The 20,228-nt window shown below is 47.2% G+C and overlaps 1 protein-coding gene across 1 annotated transcript in view; it reads left to right on the forward strand.

The window, feature by feature from the left end:
- Positions 1–20,228, forward strand: part of RETREG2 (reticulophagy regulator family member 2) — a 106,811-nt gene that overhangs the window by 79,139 nt on the left and 7,444 nt on the right. Inside the window, exons 6-8 of the mRNA XM_029605014.1 lie at positions 8,381–8,521; positions 9,399–9,493; positions 10,043–10,178. Of these exons, the coding sequence (XP_029460874.1) occupies positions 8,381–8,521; positions 9,399–9,493; positions 10,043–10,178 (372 nt within the window). The remainder of the gene's footprint in view (positions 1–8,380; positions 8,522–9,398; positions 9,494–10,042; positions 10,179–20,228) is intronic.

The raw sequence follows: 20,228 nt of genomic DNA on the forward strand, positions 1-20,228 counted from the left end.
ACCAGATATACGCCTTGAACCATGTATGAACAACTTCAAAAAGAAATTGAAAACATGGTTGTTCATACAATCCTACCCAGAATAAAAAGCTTACACCGTTTCCAATAAAAATAGACCATTTTGCGTCTACCCTCTTTTCCTCATACTGAGGATTCATATTTTGTTTTCCTCCTCCTCACAATGAGGAACCATATTTTGTTAGCCTCTTTCCTCCTCACCCCGAGGATACATGTTAATGTTACTGTTATTTCTCGCTATTCTATCTTTGTTACCCCCTCCCAGTTTTGATTCCCCTGTTAAAATGTAATTTCCAAACTTAACCAGTTTTTGATGTAAACCGGCATGATGTCCACAACTAATGCCGGTATATAAAAATGTTTAAATAAACATTAAGCATTTGTGTCCACCAGTGCATAAGATTTGCCATAATTGGAGTCTTAATTTGGTCCTGAAAGTGCTTTGCGGGCCTCCGTTTGAGCCCTTGCGAGGAGCCTCACTAAAGGACTTGACCTTGAAGACTGTTTTTGGTGGCCATTTGTTCAGTAAGACGGGTTTTGGAGCTTTAGAATTTGTCCTGCGGAGACCTGTTCTTGCGTATTTCCAATCACTGGGTTACGCTGAGTATGATCCCACCCTTCTTTTCGAAGGTGGTGTCCTCTCTTCATGTTAATCAGATGGTTTTGCTGCCGGCCTTTTCGGAGTGGTCTCGAGATTCTCCGGAATCCAATGATCTTTATCTTTTGGATGTGCCTCAGGTTCTTAAGGTCATTAACAGTTTTAGGTGATCGGACCATCTCATTGTGTGTGTTAGGGCAAAGAAAGGGATCAAAGGGGGAGGAAGTGACGTCAGCTGAAGAGATGGCTGCTTAACTCACGAGCTCCTGATCGATTCCCCCAGTTAAGCTTTCTTTTGCGTGACAAACCGAGCGCAGCTTTCTCAATCCTAGCAGCCAATCTTGCTCATCGACATCCGAGATGGCAGCGAAAAGAAAATCTGTGGATTTCCACTGTTTCTCCTATCAAAAGGCGAGTGGGGCAGAGGCGGAGGCCCAGCTGAGGAACGCGGACCCAGAACAGAGCGTGGTCACCGCTGACGGCACGACTGACAGCGCGGCTGACGGCGCAGATGAATTTAATTTATCCTCTGATGTCGCACCTACCCGCTCCGAATTTCGTGAATGGTTCTGCAGTATCAGACAGGATCTGAAAAGTTATAAAAAAGAGATTCGAGATATGATGGAGGACTTCCAGGAGGAGATACATTCGCTGGGACGCCGAGTGGATGAACACGAGTGCAAAATGGACGAACAGGCGGAGACCAGCAGGCAGCTTCAAGAGGTTTGCAATGAGCTACAGAGTGAAAACGCAGTTATAAGAGCCAAAATGGCCGACTTAGAAAATAGAGCGCGGCGGGGAAACCTTCGCTTCCGGGGTTTCGCTGAAACCACCAGCTCTGAGAACTGTGAGCTTTTAATTAAGCGTTTTTGCTCTTACCTGCTAGGTGCTGCGAATCCAACTGACCCGAAGGAGGGGGATGATATAGAGCTGGATAGAGCGCATAGGGCGCTGCGCCCTCCTAGAGTGAATGTCCCCAGGGACATAATCGTATGCTTTCACAAATATTCTCAGAAGGAGAAAATAGCAGCGGCAGCGAGAAAACAACAGAAATGGATGTGGGAGACTCAGGAGATCTCCATTTATGCTGACCTTTCCCAGGCGACACTACAGAGCCGCTATGAACTCCGAGAAGTCACACAATTTCTTCGGGGTGAGAATATAAAATATCGTTGGCTACACCCGTTTGGTCTGAGTTATACGTGGGACGGGAAATCCTCGCAGCTGCAAACGGTAGCGGAGGCGACCTTACTCTTAAAAGAAAAAGGATTCCATCCTACTACATCGATAACTGGTCCCACTAGGAAGGCTGTTCCTCAGGGGCAGCATCCCCGCTGGCAGAGGGCCAATGCTAGAAACAGCAGATTGAAGAGAAATTCAGACGCCTCTAAACAAGTGGAAGGCAAAACCTGAAATACAAGGGGTATCTTACATTGGTGCCCAAATTGTGTTCGAGGACTCTGGTCGAGGGGGTCTATTATTTTTTCTTTTTTTTTTTTTCCTGGGTACGTCAGTAGCGCTGTTATGTTGTTCAATTTGTAATACATAAACTGCATAGGATGTAAGTTGGGGAATAGTGGTTTGTCACTGTTATTTACTTTGTGCTCTGGGGACGGGGGAGCGAAGTCAGTTATATTCTTCCTCCGCAAATTCAAAGAGTATGGATCTACAGGAGGGAGTGTGTAGATCTGTTGAATGGGAGGGTAGGGGGGGAGGGAGGGGGGGAAGGTATAAGCAGAGGGGGAGAGTACTGTACTCCTTGACAACGGGTTATTTATGTCATGTGGATGATTTTTTTGATAGCGTAGTAGAGCAGATCAGCTGCGGAGTGCTTGGATCTCGCCATGGGGGTGGTCGTGGAGAAGCTATCTTGGATTGGATACAATGACTACTCTAAGACTGGCCTCTATCAATGTTAAGGGGCTAAATACACCTTTTAAGAGGCGCATATTCTACAGGGAATTAGACTGCCTTAAGGTTGATATCGCATTCGTCCAAGAGACGCACCTCAGGGCGCGATTTGAATCTTTAATGACATCGGCGGCATACCCCATTCAATTTTATGCAGCGAGCTCCAAGCAGGCTAAATATGCAGGGGTGGGAATTTTGTTCAGCCGCCAGGTGGTTTTTGAAAGACTTCAGTGCATTCGGGACCCTTTGGGACGCTATCTCATTCTTGTAATTTCTATTAATGGTATAGAATATACTCTCATGAATATATATGCCCCCAATACGAAACAGGGTGGGTTTTTTGCTCAACTTAATGCACTCCTCCTTCAACATAGCAAAGGCTATCTAATTCTGGGGGGAGATTTTAATATAGCACGTGTGCCTCAGTTAGATGCCTCCAAGGGCTATGTTTCAGCTTCTCAAAACCATAGGGCCAAGTTGCAGGAGTTAATGGACACTTGGCAACTATTGGATATATGGCGGGTACATTATCCCACTTCCAGAGTATACACATTTTACTCGGCATCCCATCTATCCTATTCTAGAATAGATTATTTTTTAACGGATAAGGGGGTGTCTCATCATGTTCAAAGGCCTGACATTAGCCCGGTGGGATGGTCTGATCATCATGCGGTGCTTATAGAGGTTTCGCTACAGGGGTATGATGCAGGAGTGAGGTTTTGGCGCCTGAATGAGTCATTGTTGAACGAGGACGAATATGTTACAGTTCTCACAGATAATATCAAACATTTTTTTCAGCAAAATATGGACGCGGATGTGTCTGCGCCCATGGTATGGGATGCATTCAAAGCATACCTTCGGGGATTATTGATTGCCAGGGGGACCTTTGTTAAGAAACGAGATTCGAAAACCTCCCATGACCTGCGGGTTACTATAAGACAACTTTCCAAACAACATCAGCATAGCGGTTCGGGGAAGGTATGGTTGAAGCTCTCTCAGGCTAGGGAGGATCTAAATCGCTTAGAATCTTCCAAGATTGCACACTCCATGCTACTGGTGAAACAGGACTATTTCGAGGGGGGCAATAAAGCCGGAAAGCAGTTGGCCTCGCGTTTAAAACGAATACAATATCAAAATAATATCGCCAAGATTAAGTCTACTGCAGATGTCATCCTTACCAACAACACTGATATTAGAAAGAGATTCCTAGAATTTTACTCGCAGTTATATGATTCTGATGCTGCTATCTCTCAAGATATAGTGGATGGTTATCTGGATGATATACCTTTACCTTGTCTCACTGCTGATGCCCAATTGGCGTTGGATGCGGAGGTTACCACTGTAGAGATATTAGCTAGCATACAGGATTTGAAGGTAGGGAAATCCCCGGGCCCGGATGGTCTGACGGCTAAATTTTATAAGCAATTTGGGCCTTACCTTGTTGTGCATCTACAAAAGGTGTATAATTCCCTGAGAGCTGGCATCCAATTAGGTCCCCAGGCTAATTTGGCAGGAATTACGGTGCTCCCCAAGCCGGGGCGAGACCCAACAGTTTGTGGATCGTATCGCCCCATATCCTTGATTAATTTGGATCTTAAGATATTAGCAAAAATCCTGGCTGGCCGCATGAATCTCTATATCAAAACTCTTATCCATTCAGACCAGGCAGGATTTATACCAGGTAGGATGGCCGGTGATAACATCCGCAAACTGATCAACCTGTTATGGGTTGTACACGAACGCTCTGCAGACGCGCTTTTTCTTTCCATGGATGCAGAAAAAGCGTTCGACATGGTGCACTGGCCATTTCTATTCGGAGTACTGCGTAAAATGGGGTTTGGCCCTTACTTTTGTGAATGGCTGCTTAAATTATATGATCATCCAAAAGCCTGCCTCAAAATCAATGGGGGGTATTCTGATAGTTTTGAAGTAAAAAGGGGTACGAGGCAGGGTTGCCCTCTTTCGCCAATCCTCTTTGCCATATTTCTGGAACCTCTGGCAATCAAAATCCGTAATAATCCGACTATACAGGGCGTACAGGCTGGTGATTCCCATCACAAACTATGTCTTTTTGCTGATGATATTATCTTTACTGTGATGGATCCTCATACTACTTTATTGGCCATAGAACACGAAATCCGGCAGTTTAGTAGGGCGTCGGGGTACCGTGTTAACTGGGACAAATCGGAGATACTCAACATCACTTGCTCCGATGCCACCGTGCATTTTTTAAAACCCCTCCATCCCTTTCGCTGGACTCATAAAAAGCTTAAATATTTGGGGGTTTACCTTTCTAGTCATCCGAGGGATATATACGATTGCAACTACCCACCATTACTCAAGAAAATTTTCTTTGATTTAGATACATGGCATAGAGTCCCCATGTCATGGCTGGGGCGTATCGCGACTGTGAAGATGAATATCCTTCCAAAATTACTATACCTCTTTCAGTCCTTGCCTATAGCAGTTCCTAATGCTGCACTTAAACATTGGCAGCGTCGGATTTTCAGTTTCATTTGGAGGAGGCGACCACCCCGAGTTAATAGACAGACTTTATACCAAACTAAAGTAGAGGGGGGACTAAGTGTGCCCAATTTCCAATGGTATTATGCAGCTAGCCAAGTTCGCCCACTTATTGAGTGGCACGTAGATGACAAGCCAAAGCATTGGGTGACTATTGAACAGAGTAGGATGCCTGCGATGAAATTAGCAGCTATGCCTTGGCAACCTAAGCGAACGTGGAGGGAATGTTCCGCAATGTTGCCAACTACTAGGCATACCTTGGCGATGTGGGCCGTTTGGAAAGCCAAGTTGGTGGGCAACAAAAACTATTTTTATTTGACTAGTCTATACCACAATGCTACATTCAGTCCGGGGCTGCCGGCACTGGCATTCCAGGCCTGGAAGGATAGATTTATTACTCGACTAGAGCATATTTGGGGGGGGCGACAAATTGATTCCTTATGCTTCTTTACTTGAGACTGCTGGATTGCGGACCTCGGAATTATTGCCCTATAAGCAGTTGGAACATTTTTGCCACACCAGTGGAGTGCTGGGGGATCTGCTGGGGGGTAAAACCCTTTTTGAAGGTTTTTGCTCCCATCCTCATAGAACAAGGGGGCTCCTATCAAAGATTTACAAGCTATTGAATACCAGATCTTTAACTGAAGCCAAATACATAAAGGCGTGGAGTGCTGATTTAGGGCGGGAAGTGACCCCACAGGACTGGGATCGGATATATCTGGGAATTAGTAAGGCTTCTGTATCCTCCGCTCTTGTAGAAAATGGGTACAAATTATTATATCGTTGGTATATTACCCCGGAAAGGTTGGAGAAAATGTTCTTTACCTCTGATGGTAAATGTTGGAGGGGGTGTAACGTTAAAGGGTCTTTTATACATATGTGGTGGACTGGTGATTGTATCAAACCTCTTTGGCGGAGCGTGGAAGGATGGCTAACTGAATTATTTGATCATACTTTTTCCTTCACTATGGAAGGAGCTCTGCTGAATGATGTGCGCAGTACTGACTCTAAAGTAATACCGGATCTTTGTATACAAGTCTGTATTGCTGCACGATTGGAGATTGCAAGGCTATGGAGGGACAAGACTGGACCTGGCTTGGCTGCGGTCCAACGCCGGACGGATCAATTATGTACTTTGAACAAGCTCACTGCGGAGAGACATCGGCGGATAAATCTGTTTCACCGGGTTTGGACCCCCTATCTTCATTGGCGGACATCTAGATCCTCTTTTTCTCCGACCTAGTTAAGAGGGGATCTTGACCTGCCTCTGTAGTTCTCGCTACGATGCTATATTTCTGATACATGCTCCTGCTTGGGGGGACCTTCTTTCCCAGGGGTCTGGACTCATTCTTTTCATGTACTTGTTAAGTTTGTGCTAATGACCTTCTGTACTACTCTCATGAGTCTGAGTTGCTGCATACGTGTTATATGATCACTGTGGGGGACAGCAAGGGATTTTCCTTAACTGCACACTTGTTCCATGGCTCTTCTACCATGGATCGTCTTGCTCATCAGTAAAAACTTTTATATGGCTGTTGTCAAGGGGGAAGGGGGGGGTATACTAGGGGGGGGAGTTCTGAAACTGTGATGCTTTTTCTTGTGCTGTTTTGTTACTGTTCACATATGTTAGTCTATGTATGCATCAATAAAAAATGTTCATGATAAAAAAAAGAAAGGGATCAAAGATTCGTGTTGGCTAAAAGAGACCATTTGTTCGTCTTATATTTGTAAAGGTCGAGTAGCACCACTAGGTCTGCATGTGCATTCAACAAGAGCGCAAGCTACCTCCTGGGCGGAGTGTCAATTGGTTTCGCCTCAGGAGATATGCAGAGCCATGATGTGGTCTTCGCTCCATACTTTTTCCAGACATTACCGTTTGGATGTTCGGGCACAAGAAGATGCCACATTTGGTGGAAGTGTGTTACGTGCTGGTCTTTCGGGTTCCCGCCCAGTGTTGAGGTGCTTGGGTATAGCCACTTGTCTGGACTGATCTGGGTATGAACAGGAAAGGAAAATTTAATTCTTGCCTGCTAATTTTCGTTCCTGTAATACCACAGATCAGTCCAGAGATCCATCCCCTGGTTGCCAAAAGACCAAATTTCCTGTTTGGATTCTCAGAGTGTATCTGCAAATTGTGAATAAGTTGAGCTGCTGAGGTTAAGTGATTGTCCTTCCTTACAAGGAAGAGGGGGCTCCAACCCTGAGTTAACTGTTCGCCCTAGTTTTGGGGTTCAATTTTCTCTACTCATTGGCTTGGGCACAGTTCAGTACTGAGGGGACTGCAGGAGGCACTCTCGGTTATGTAGCAGGTCCTCAAAGTTTTGTGTTCTGCTTCCATCTGCTGGAAGGGGAGGCAAAACTCAGGAGTCTGGATTGATCTGGGGTATTACAGCAACGAAAATTAGCAGGTAAGAACCAATTTTCCTTTCTACTGTGACGAATTAAAAAAAAAAAACAACCCCAAAAACCTCATTTCGAGCAGATAAGACTACTTCCTAGGCAGACTGGAAAACGATTGCAGTATGAATGCTATTTCCACAGCCGCGCAGATGTTTCCCTCGTTCTCAGCGTGCTTCCCAGCGGCGCGATGTAAGAGGGCTGACACGCAGTGACCTCCGGGGTGGTGTGATCTGCTTGACTGCTTCACTGGGTGAACAGTGGAAGCTGTCTGAAGGAGCCTGCTCCAGCAGCACAGACGCTTGGCAAGATCTTTGCCCATTGCTTGCTTTTTGGGGGGCAATTCAATCCCAAATCTCCCATCTCATGTAACCTACAAGGCAAGACCCCCGGTCTTGTTTGCACCTTTTGGTAACATTGATTAGAAAAGTGTAAAATAACGACGACGTGAATCTTTTTAAAATTGTTCTTTTTTTTTTTTTTTGGTCCTTTTAAACAAATGAACAGCCTCTTGTCGCCCCCCTCAGAGAAGTGAGGAGACAGATCTGTGCAGTCTGTCCTTCCTCACCTTCAGTATTTTCCTGGCTCTTACCTGTGTCATGGTGGTGGTGAATGGGACAGGACAAGGATTCCTCTGGCGCACTCTAACCTGTCTGTTCTCTAAAAAATTAAACTATTGTCTGAAATTTGAACTTCCCTACTTAAACTGTGGGAGCCACAAAAGCCGACTGTGACCAGGAGCGTTGTCCTGCGGGTGTTCGGGCTGGTAGCTGGGATGGGTCCCTCTCCTGTGGGTGAGCCAGTCGCTCTTTACCCCTTGTCGTCTGTTGTGGCAGATCTCAGTGGGCGCTGGGGTCCCCTTTGGGAGCGGTAAGAGGAGGGAGGGGGTCTCTCTGATATATATATATACGTCTTTTGGCTGATGTCTTCCCAGTGCTGAGCGTGTTGCTGTGGCCGCTGGTGGTGTACCATGAGCTGATCCAGAGAATGTACACAGGCCTGGAGCCCATCCTGATGAAACTGGATTACAGCATGAAGGGGGAAGAGACCCTGCACCACAAGCATGAGAAGAGGAGTAAGGAGGGGCTGAATACACACCCCGGGGGAGGGGGGCTCTGACATCACCAGTGTCCCCATTCTCAGGACACTTTACGTGAGCGCTGGAGAGTGCCTCGGCTCGGCCTTCATCAGAACAAAGGCAGAGGCCCCCACAGGTGCACTCCTCAGATTACAAAATAAAGGTTCTCTACCGGTTTTTACAAACAGCTGGAGGGAATCTGATCTGGAAGCAGACTCGCCCGCTGCCGTGAGAATTCCCATAGGTGAGGGAATGAAAAATATGACGCTGAAGCTGATTTCGGGGGCAAGAGCTGGTGCAGTCTGGGCAATAATCAGAGGTCTGGGACTTAGCCAGTGTCAGTGCAGTGATTGCACCAGGGATATCACTAAAGTGCGTCCCAGGGAGAAGGGAAGGATAGAGAGGATACAGAAAGATTGGCTTCCCTGCAGCTGCAGGGCTGTGCATGGTGCATGGTGCGTGCTCGCACACATCCTGATGGGCCCAGTGCATGGACTCTTTCCCTTCCCACTCTATATATTAATTTGTCATTTTCTTTTCATTGCACAGTAACAGGTGCAATTAGAAAAGAAAGTCAAGTTCCTATACAATACATGGAATTGGTTTGAATAGAAATGGGGTTTGAAAGTCAGAGTTAAACACTGTGAGAGTGTCTTTAGTGATTCTGAGATCCAGGGACATCCGCGACGGGCAGAGCTGGTTCCCAAAGGAAGATGAATGGGACTGTTTGGCTTAGCAGATGCCGTGCGCATTTTGGAAGTGGGTATGGTGCTTTCACGCCCCTGCTGTCACAGCTCAGCTTCACCTGGGTACCTCGGTCAGCCAGAGGCTGCAGTCTCTCTTCTGACACGTCTTTCTGTTCTCCTTCTCACAGACAAACAGGGGAAGAAAGAACCAGAGGGAGGCGACGAACCGATGGCAGAGACAGACAGCGAGAGTGAGGCCGAGCTGTCTACCTTTTCCCCGTTGGTAGGTGTCTCCTAGGTACTGGGTCCTCGTGCGTCAGAGAGAGACAGCTCATCACTGCAAGAGTGAGGCTAAGCTGTCCAGTTTATCACCATTGTTAGGTGTCTCCTAGGTACCAGGGTACCCTTGTGCCACAGAGAGAGCGAGGCTGAGCTTTCTGGTGTCTCCTGAGTACAGGGTCCTCGTGTTAGAGAGCGATGGCTCATTACAGTGAGATTGAGTTTGCGCTCTCCACTGTCTCACCAATGGTAGGGGTCTCCCAGATACCAGGGTACCCTTGAGCCACAGAGAGATGGCTCATTACAGTGAGAGCAAGGCCAAGCTGTCAGATGGCTGCTGGCTACGAGGTCATCGTGTTAGAGAGCGAGAGAAGGTTTATTACAACAAGATTGAATTTGTGCTCTCCAGTGTCTCAGTGTTGGGAGGCTCCATGCAGGGTCAGCTGAGTGCCCCTTTTCTGGCCGCTCTCTGGAGCTCTTTAGACAATATTTTGGCTGGGGAGTGATGCGCACTGCACACACACTAACTCATCTGACCCGCTCCTGTGAACAGGTGGATGCAAAGACCACAGCCCTTGCACTGGCGATTACTGATTCTGAGCTTTCAGACGAAGAGGCCTCAATCCTGGAAAGTGGAGGATTCTCAGTTTCTCGGGCTACAACCCCACAACTGACTGACGTGTCTGAAGGTACGTGGGGGAGGATGGGGACACGGAGTATTATGGAAGTTGTCTGGTTAGATTAGGCAGAGTCAGTGGTGTTTATTTCCAGTCCTCGAGGATCGCAAACTGGTCAGGTTTTTAGGATATCCTTAATGAATATGCATGAGAGATTTGCATGCACACTGCCTCAACTGGTGCAGATGTATCTCATGCATATTCATTAGGGATGTCCTGGAAACCTGACCTGCTTGCGTCCCTCGAGGACTGGAAATGAATGCCAGTGGGCTAAGTGCCCTTTGCTTCAGCCCAGAAAGTTAGTGCCGGTCCGTTAGATGGCGAGAACTTGTTGACATGCCCGCGGCCTGCTGCAGCTCTACACAGGAAGTTAGTGAAATCCATATCCGAGAGGAGTAGCTGAGTGGTTGGGGCCAGTGGGCAGGAAACCAGGGTTCAAATCCAGCTACCACTGCTTGTGACCTTCGGCAAGTCACTTCACCCTCCATTGGCTCAAGTACAAACTTAGATTGTGAGCCCTCTGAGAACAGGAAAATACCTGCAGTACCTGAATGTAATCAGCTTTAAAATCCCTGAAAAGCAGAGTACAAATCAAATATCTCGTCTCCACCCAGCAAGTCGGGGCAGGCTTGACCCGCTGCCCCTCTCCTGCAAATAAATTGGGCCATGGTGGCAGCACCCTCCCCCTGCCTCGGGTTTATTCTGTTGAAGGAAGGAGACTTGTCTGTTTTCCTGTAGTTCCCAGCCTCCCCTTTGAGCTCATTTCTTCTAACATAGTAATGATGGCAGCGAAAGCCCAAGTGGTCCATCCAGTCCGTACTAGTGTGACGATTCTGCCTGCCGCTGATCATCGCACTGCAGCAGTGCTTCTGCATGACTGGCAGCAGAGGGTAAGGAACTGCAGCTTTGAGTGGACCGACATGCTGAGCTAGTTGCAGGATAGGTGAGACTGAAAGGAGCCCAGAAGACCACCGGGTCCCACCTAACAGCTCTTGCAACATAGTCTAGGGGAGGCAAGGAAACACTCTAGCCAATAATACAATAGTAAAAAGAAATTCCTTCCCCACCCCAAATCTGGTGACCAGCTTACATCTCTGGGTCAACATTTTTCTGTGGACAAGCAGGATTAGAATTAGCCATACAGTGGGTGATGACATTGGATGGCACTGATGCACGGAGTCTGGAAGGCTTCTCTGCTTGTGTACACGGCTTCTGCGCAGCTGTCATCTCACTTAGCCCATCAGTCATTGCGTATCCATGATGCGTTTCTCTTGTCTTCCTACCTATAGGCAAATTGTAATTGCCTCGGGTATCACTGATCCATTTCTTCTTTTTCCTTATATTTTCAAGTTAGGTTTTTTTCAGCACATTTATTAGTAGTTTTCATTGAAATGTGAAGGCCCAGAGCATTTTTTCTTCACTTTAAGGTATTACCTTGTACAGCTGTAATTTGCCCCTTTCTTTCTGCTACAGTTTTGTTTTCAGGCTCTGTTTTCCTCAGTGGCCAAGCAGCAAGCAAACGGCTTCAAGTGAGCCTCGACTGCATCCACAAGTTGTCTAAGAATTCGCTGCTTGGGTCTAGGCCACGACGTCCCCGACTGTAACGTCTGCTTGTCTTTGGCCATCAGATTTCAAAAGCTTAAGTTAATGGACATCTTCAGATCCAGCTCCAAGTCTGATGCTCCTTCAGGGTCTGAAGGCATCTTCAGAACCGAAGCATGGGAAGAGGCACAAGAGCAGGGAGCCTTCCTGCTTCTCCCACTGGAAGGTCTATAAGGATTCATTGGCTTTCAAGGGGCAAGGCTTTGAGCATCAATTGGTCTCCTTCAGTGCTTGAAACTGAGAGCATGGCGATTGCTGCCCAAGGACACGGAGTTGCTCCAGGTTCCGAAGGTGGATGCCTCCATTTCGGCGGTCACAAAAAGGACGACCATCCCGGTGGCAGGGGCCGCCGTTGTGAAGGATGCGCAAAATAAAAAACTAGAGCTGCATCCTAAAAGGTTTTTTGAGGTGTCCACATTGGGCATTCGGGCAGCCATCTGCAGCAGTTTTATACTTCAGACTTCTCTGCGGTGGGTGCAGCAGTTACAAAAATGTGTGGATATGTCACCCCCAGAGTCTCAGCAGGCAGAGCATCTGGAAGCTGCGGTTGCTTATGGCGCTGACTCCTTTTAAGACCTCATTCGTACTTTGTCCCGTTCAGTGGTTTCCGCGGTTTCCGCCAGGAGGCTTCTTTGGTTGTGCAACTGGTCTGCGGATGTTCCTCAAAAGCTCAGCTCAGGGCATTGCCATTCAAGGGCAAGCTTCTTTTAGGTGAAGACTTGGATCAGCTGATCAAGCATTTGGGAGAGAATAAGGTTCACAAATTGCCGGACAAGCCCCAAGGGATTCTTTCCATCTCTCTCCCACTTTCTGGGGCAAAGGCACTTCAGGCAGAGCTCAGACGACTAGTCAGCGGCAGGCCGGGTCTGCAGGCCGGGCATGGATGGCTCCAGCCAGGGTTCTGGCGAAGCTAAGCCCTCACAATGAAGCGAGGCTGGCCCACTCCTCTGTCCCAGTGATAGGGGTCGTCTTTCTCAGTTTGATGAGGCGTGGGCCTAGATCACATCAGACTGGTGGGTTCTAAGCGTGATAAACACGCTTACGCTTTAGAATTGGATTGTCCACCGCGAAGCCTCTTCATGGTGACTCCCTATGCCTGCCGCGGAAAAGAAGCAAGTCGTGCTTCAGACTCTCGTTTGGCTGCGTCCAGCTGGGGGCTATAGTTCCGGTACCTCCACAGGAGCAAAGTACAGGTCGTTACTCCATATATTTTGTAGTGTCAAAAAAAGGACGGGGTGTTTCGCCCCATATTGGACCTAAAGAAAGTGAATCTTGCACTCATTCCTCGTTTTCGAATGGAGACTTTGTGTTCTGTCATCGCGGTGGTTCAAAGAGGAGAAGTTTTGGCATCCCTGGACCTGACTGAGGCATATCTGCATATCGGGATCTATCTGGACCATCAAAGGTATCTCCGGTTTATGGTGCTGGGGGAGCATTTTCAATTTTGCGCCCTTCTCTTCAGCTTGGCAACAGCTCCCCGGACCTTCACCAAGGTGATGATGGTGGTGGCAGCAGCCCTCAGGAAGGAGGGCGTGCTTGTTCACCCATACCCGGGCGACTGGCTGATTCAAGCAAAGTTGGAAGTCCTGTGCAAGCAGGTGGTGGAGGTAGTAATGCGCCGCTTGCAGTCACTGGGTTGGATAGTGACCTTATCCAAGATCCAGCTGCTCCCCTCCCAAGTATTGGAATTTCTGGGAGCGTGTTTTGATACCTGAGCAAGGAAGGTGTTTCTCACAGAACGGCATGCTCAAGCTGCAGTCCCAGGTGTGTAGAGTCTTTTACAGGCCCCTGTGCCCAGAATGTGGGTCTACTTACAGGTTCTTGGCTCCATGGTGTCTACCTTGGAACTCGTTCCCTGGACATTTGCTCATATGCATCCTCTGCAACAAGCATTACTATCTCGCTGGGATCCAGGATCAGAAAAGTTCCATCTCCCCCTAACGTTTACCAAATCAGCAAGGTCCAGTCTGTTCTGGTGGTTTTCTCGCCGCCACTTGAGCCATGGAGTAGACTTGGAAGTTCCTCAGTGGGTGGTGGTGACTACCAATGCCAGTCTTTCTAGTTGGGGAGCAGTCTCAGTCCCAGGCAGTCCAAGGTCAATGGATGTTGCTTATGCTTTATCTTATTTTCTTCAGATGGATCCTTCTTCCAATTTTTGAAGGATGTTTTTTTGGCTAAAATAGCCTCATTCACATCACCATTTAATCAGGACGGTAATCTTTTTGCCTTCCTTCCACCTTTCTTAATGTGTGGAATACATATGGACTGCGCCTCTAGGATTGTATTTTTAAACAATGTCCAAGCCTGTTGAACACTTTTAACCTTTGCAGCTGCACCTTTCAGTTTTTTTCTATTTTCCTCATTTTATCAAAGTTTCCCTTTTGAAAGTTTAGTGTAAGAGCTGAAGATTTACTTATTGTCCCCCTTCCAGTTATTAGTTTAAATTTGATCATGTTATGATCACTGTTGCCAAGTGGCCCCACCACCGATACCTCTCTCACCAAATCCTGTGTTCCACTAAGAATTAAATCTAAAATAGCTCCCTCTCTTGTTGGTTCCTGAACCAATTGCTCCATGAAGCAATCATTTATTTCATCCAGGAACTTTATGTCTCTAGCAAGTCCTGATGTTACATTTACCCAGTCAAGATTGGGGTAATTGAAATCTCCCATTATTATTGCACTGCCAAGTTGGTTCACTTCCCTGATTTCTCTTAGAATTTCAATGTCTGTCTTATCATTTTGGCCAGGTGGATGGTAGTATACACCTATCACTATACTCTTACCCAACACACATGGGATTTCTACCCATATAGATTCTACTGAGCATTTAGTCTCTTGTATGATCTTTATCCTGTTGGACTCTATACCCTCCCGGACATAAAGTGCCACACCCCCACCTGGTTGATCCTCCCTATCATTGCGATATAATTTGTACCCTGATATAGCACTGTCCCATTGGTTATCCTCCTTCCACCAAGTCTCTGTGATGCCAATCTTACTTCTTAGACTTACTTCTTAGACTTCTGGCATTAGCATACAGACATTTCAAAGTGTGTTTTTTGTTTGTATTAACAACCTGCTTTTCAGTTGTTTGGGATAATTCGGAAATCATTAGCTTTGGTGATTTTTTACATATAGGCATATGAACTATGTTTGCTTTTGATGGAACCTCTCTGTTGGGATCCTCTAACTCTCCTGTTTCATTAGTATCCTTCAAGGATACATTTCTCCGAACCATGCACTGCTGAGTGACTGTCTGCTTTCCCCCTTGTTCTAGTTTAAAAGCTGCTCTATCTCCTCTTTGAAAGTTAGTGCCAGCAGCTTGGTTCCACGCTGGTTACTGTGGAGCCCATCCTTTCGGAAAAGTCTCCCCTTTCCCCAAAAGTTTCCCCAGTTCCTTACAAAGCTGAATCCCTCTTCCCTGCACCATAGTCTCATCCACGCATTGAAACTCTGGAGCTCTGCCTGCATCTGGGGACCTGCACGTGGAACAGGGAGCATTTCAGAGAATGTGCGTAGGTCCCTACATCAAGGACCTCACAAGTCCTTCTATCGCCAGAGGAGATACTACTCTCCGGCTTCTCATACCAGGATCCCACGCACTGCAGTCAGGGGCTGGTCTCGCCAATAGTGTGCCCCCAGACCACAACCCGCATCCCAGACTAGCCCCGCTGTGGGCTTTTGGCTGGTGGCAACAGAGTGGATGCCAGCTTGCGGTGCCCACAGACCCCTGCCCACCGGTCGGGAGCTGGCTATGCGTATTCGCAGACTGCTGGCCCCCTATTATTACCGACTGCTGGGTTCTTGTCATCGTACAATGCAGTTACTGCCTGAATTTCAGGATGGTCCTGGCGGATTCTCTGCCACCACCCATGTGTGGGACCTGTCAGGACATCAGAAACTTCTCGAATTAGAGCTCTCCGCCTTGCCGAAGGACGGAGCTATAGAACTCATGCCCCACTTTCAAAAGAGCCAGGGGAAAAAACTGTGTTCATCTGATCTACTAAATCTATCACTTCTATCCTTGAAACCATTTGAATGCCCTATCCCGGTGATGGCCAACTCTGGTCCTCAAGAGCCACAAACAGGCCTAGTTTTCAGGATATCCACATGGAATTTGATATGCGCACAGTGGAGGCAGTGCATGCATATTTATTTATTTAAAATCTTTTCTATACTGTCGCTAAGTAATATAACCATCGCAATGGTTTACAAGTAGGCACATAAATTAATGTAGGTGGATGTGTACTATAGTCCATTCTAACAGGTGCCACAAAAGGTTCAGTTACAATAAATGGTTAAAGACATATTGTATGTGGATATCCCAAAAGCACTCGTATGGAATAGATTCATGTATGGAGACCTGTAATTTAGCAACTTGAGCTAATTTTATAGCCAGCTCCTCAAGTCAGTATCCATGTTAGAAGAGTTAGTTTCCAGGGGCCCTATTAATTTCATAATAGCAAAAAGACCTTGGGGATAATTAATCACTAAATAACTCTTATTAGAAAAGTAGTTCCTTTTAGCTGTAAGATTACCCTTCCATAACGTTTTAAGAAGGTGAGTAGGCATCCTTGTTCTGTTGAGATTAATTTTTTCGCAACCTATGTTCAAGTCACCTTACACTTCGCTTTACTTCTTGAATCTCAGCAGAAAACAATGGAGCCTTATTACCTCAGTTCTCAAAGGGGCAATTACCTTGAGAGCTTGAATAATGGACAAGTCCCATGAATTACTTATGTTGTACGGTGTAGCAAAGTACAGCCCTCAGCAATGTTTCTAGCTATCCAAAAATGTAATGTATCAATAAGCCCTCTTTTGTTGTCCATGCCCAACACAAGGTCACCTCATCTTTGACACATTTTAAATGAAATAAAATTAAAAAGTGGTCTGATCATGATACCTTGGTTACCCACAAACTATTCACTTGCTCATTCTTCATCCGGTAACACCAGAAGGCATCTTAAGCACACATTTTGGCCTTTTAACTCCCTCAGAGTTCAGGTGACAGCTTTGGGCTGTCTTCAAGGCAAAATGCAGGGAGTGGCTCCAACTGCACATCCGGATGTAGTGCGTTTTCTCAGGGGGGGGGGGGGGGGGAGACGGACAAAACATTTGCTTCCTCCGGTTTGGAAGTTGTGTCCGTCTCGGAGCCTTAACTTGATCCTTAAGGGTATGTGTGCAGGTCCGTTTGAGAATCTTAGAAGGGCAACTATGAAAGATCTCACCTTAAAGGTGATTTTCTTGGTGGCAATGTGTTCCGCTAGGATCTTGGAGCTTCGGGCTTTGTCATGTAAGGATCCTTTTTTGAGAATTATGCATTCTGGAGTCTCGTTGCAGGTGGTTCCTTCCTTCGTTCTGAAGGTGGTGTCATCGTTCCACTTAAGTCCCTTGGTAGAGCTTCCGCCCTTTCCAAGAGAGAGAGTTGTGATTCTTGGTTGTAAAGTAGGCGACGTGGTACCTTAAGGTCACTAATAGCTTCCAGTTATCGGACCATCTTTTTGTGCTATGGAGTGGTGCAAAAAAGGGTCATAAAGCTTCAAAATTCACCATAGCGCAGTGAATAAAGGAAGCTATAGGTTTGGCCTACATCTGTCAGGATCGGCCTATCCCTGAGGGGCTAAGCGCTCACTCTACTCGTTCTCAGGCGACTTCCTAGGCCGAATGTCAACAGGTATCACCACAAGAGATTTGTTGGGTGACTACTTGGAAATCATTGCACACTTTCGCCAGGCATTATTGTTTGGATGTCCAGGCCCCAGAGGCCATGGGATTTGGTGAAAGTGTACTTTGAACGGGACTCTCGCAGTCCCACCCTGTTTAGGGAAGCTTGGGTACATCCCAGGAGTCTGAACTGATCCGGGTACGTACAGGGAAAGGAAAATTGGTTCTTATCTGCTAATTTTCATTCTTGTAATGCCACAGATCAGTCCAGAGTCCCGCCTAATTGATGTGGGGAGAATTGGAGAGACCGCTCGCTCTGTTATTGTAATTAGTCTGAAGAATGGAACAGGTTTTGATTAGTTCCTCACGTTTTTAAGGTTGGAAAGATTTATCCATTATAAGTTTCCACTTCCTACTGCTCATTCGGTGGGTTATGAGTATGTTATTTGCGGTTGTATTCGTTGGTATCTTGGCTTGGGTACTTATCAATACTGAGGGACTGCAGGTGGCACAGCAGGTTATGTGGCAGTGTCTGCAAAACTTTCTCTGTCTCCATCTGCTGGCAGGGAGGCAAAATCCAGGAGTCTGGGCTGATCTGTGGTACTAGAGGAACAAAAAGGAGCAGGTAAGAACCAATTTTCCTTCCCCCGAGGCTTATTTGTTTCCCATACCATAAAAGCCTTGGCCTCATTGTTTGATGTCTGATTCCGAATCTGGAAGGGCATTCTAGGCATCCAGCACCCTCTCTGTGAAGAAGTATTTTCTGGTGTTGGTTCTGAGTTCCTGACTCCTAGTTCGTCTGAATAGCATGGAAACGATCTCTGGCATGCAGTCCAGGCTTTTCCTCATGCCTTCTGGTGTTTGGGGCCCTCCTGTGTGCAGGGGATGGAGGGGAGACTTTCAGGAAGGAGACCACTGCTTCAGGTTCAGGAACAAATGTGGAGCGATCCTCCCAGTGGGAGGGAGGATCCTGGGTCCCACACCCTGCCTCCCCCTCCTCAGCTTCAGCCCTGGCAGAAGCTGTGAAAACTCCTGAATGGCAACCAAGGCCCATGGTGTCACAGTCCCTGAGCTGTATTAAACTGTGCTCTCCACTCTCTTCCCCTCCCTAGGGGGTGTGCATGGGTACTCGGGAGACGGAAATATGTTACTGTGACATTCTGGGTAATAAAGAGTTAACTTAAATCCTTAATGGATCTGTAATGGGTATCTCACTGTTCCTCATGTAACCTGATTCTTCCTTGTCCCTGTTACTCCCTCAAGACGGCCTTTTCAATGATTTCCACCACCCCATGACCCTCTGTAATGTGACATCCTCTGCTCCTATTAATTCCTCTCTTCCCATTGTGCTCTCCCTTCTCCCTGCCGTCACTCTCTGTAATGTGACATCCTCTGCTCCTATTAATTCCTCTCTTCCCATTGTGCTCTCCCTTCTCCCTGCCGTCACTCTCTGTAATGTGACATCCTCTGCTCCTATTAATTCCTCTCTTCCCATTGTGCCCTCCTTCTCCCTGCCGTCACCCTCTGTAATGTGACATCCTCTGCTCCTATTAATTCCTCTCTTCCCATTCTGCCCTCCTTCTCCCTGCCGTCACTCTCTGTAATGTGACATCCTCTGCTCCTATTAATTCCTCTCTTCCCATTGTGCCCTCCTTCTCCCTGCCATCGCTCTCTGTAATGTGACATCCTCTGCTCCTATTAATTCCTCTCTTCCCATTGTGCCCTCCTTCTCCCTGCCGTCACCCTCTGTAATGTGACATCCTCTGCTCCTATTAATTCCTCTCTTCCCATTGTGCTCTCCTTCTCCCTGCCGTCACTCTCTGTAACGTGACATCCTCTGCTCCTATTAATTCCTCTCTTCCCATTGTGCCCTCCTTCTCCCTGCCATCGCTCTCTGTAATGTGACATCCTCTGCTCCTATTAATTCCTCTCTTCCCATTGTGCCCTCCTTCTCCCTGCCGTCACCCTCTGTAATGTGACATCCTCTGCTCCTATTAATTCCTCTCTTCCCATTGTGCTCTCCTTCTCCCTGCCGTCACTCTCTGTAACGTGACATCCTCTGCTCCTATTAATTCCTCTCTTCCCATTGTGCCCTCCTTCTCCCTGCCGTCGCTCTCTGTAATGTGACATCCTCTGCTCCTATTAATTCCTCTCTTCCCATTGTGCCCTCCTTCTCCCTACCGTCACTCTCTGTAATGTGACATCCTCTGCTCCTATTAATTCCTCTCTTCCCATTGTGCCCTCCCTTCTCCCTGCCGTCACTCTGTAATGTGACATCCTCTGCTCCTATTAATTCCTCTCTTCCCATTGTGCCCTCCTTCTCCCTGCCGTCACTCTCTGTAATGTGACATCCTCTGCTCCTATTAATTCCTCTTCCCATTGTGCCCTCCCTTCTCCCTGCCGTCACTCTCTGTAATGTGACATCCTCTGCTCCTATTAATTCCTCTCTTCCCATTGTGCCCTCCCTTCTCCCTGCCGTCACTCTCTGTAATGTGACATCCTCTGCTCCTATTAATTCCTCTCTTCCCATTGTGCCCTCCTTCTCCCTGCCGTCACTCTCTGTAATGTGACATCCTCTGCTCCTATTAATTCCTCTCTTCCCATTGTGCCCTCCTTTTCCCTGCCGTCACTCTCTGTAATGTGACATCCTCTGCTCCTATTAATTCCTCTCTTCCCATTGTGCCCTCCTTCTCCCTGCCGTCACTCTCTGTAATGTGACATCCTCTGCTCCTATTAATTCCTCTTCCCATTGTGCTCTCCTTCTCCCTGCCGTCACTCTCTGTAATGTGACATC

Source organism: Rhinatrema bivittatum, chromosome 6 (assembly GCF_901001135.1).
Source record: "Rhinatrema bivittatum chromosome 6, aRhiBiv1.1, whole genome shotgun sequence".
Taxonomy (NCBI): Eukaryota; Metazoa; Chordata; class Amphibia; order Gymnophiona; family Rhinatrematidae; genus Rhinatrema; species Rhinatrema bivittatum.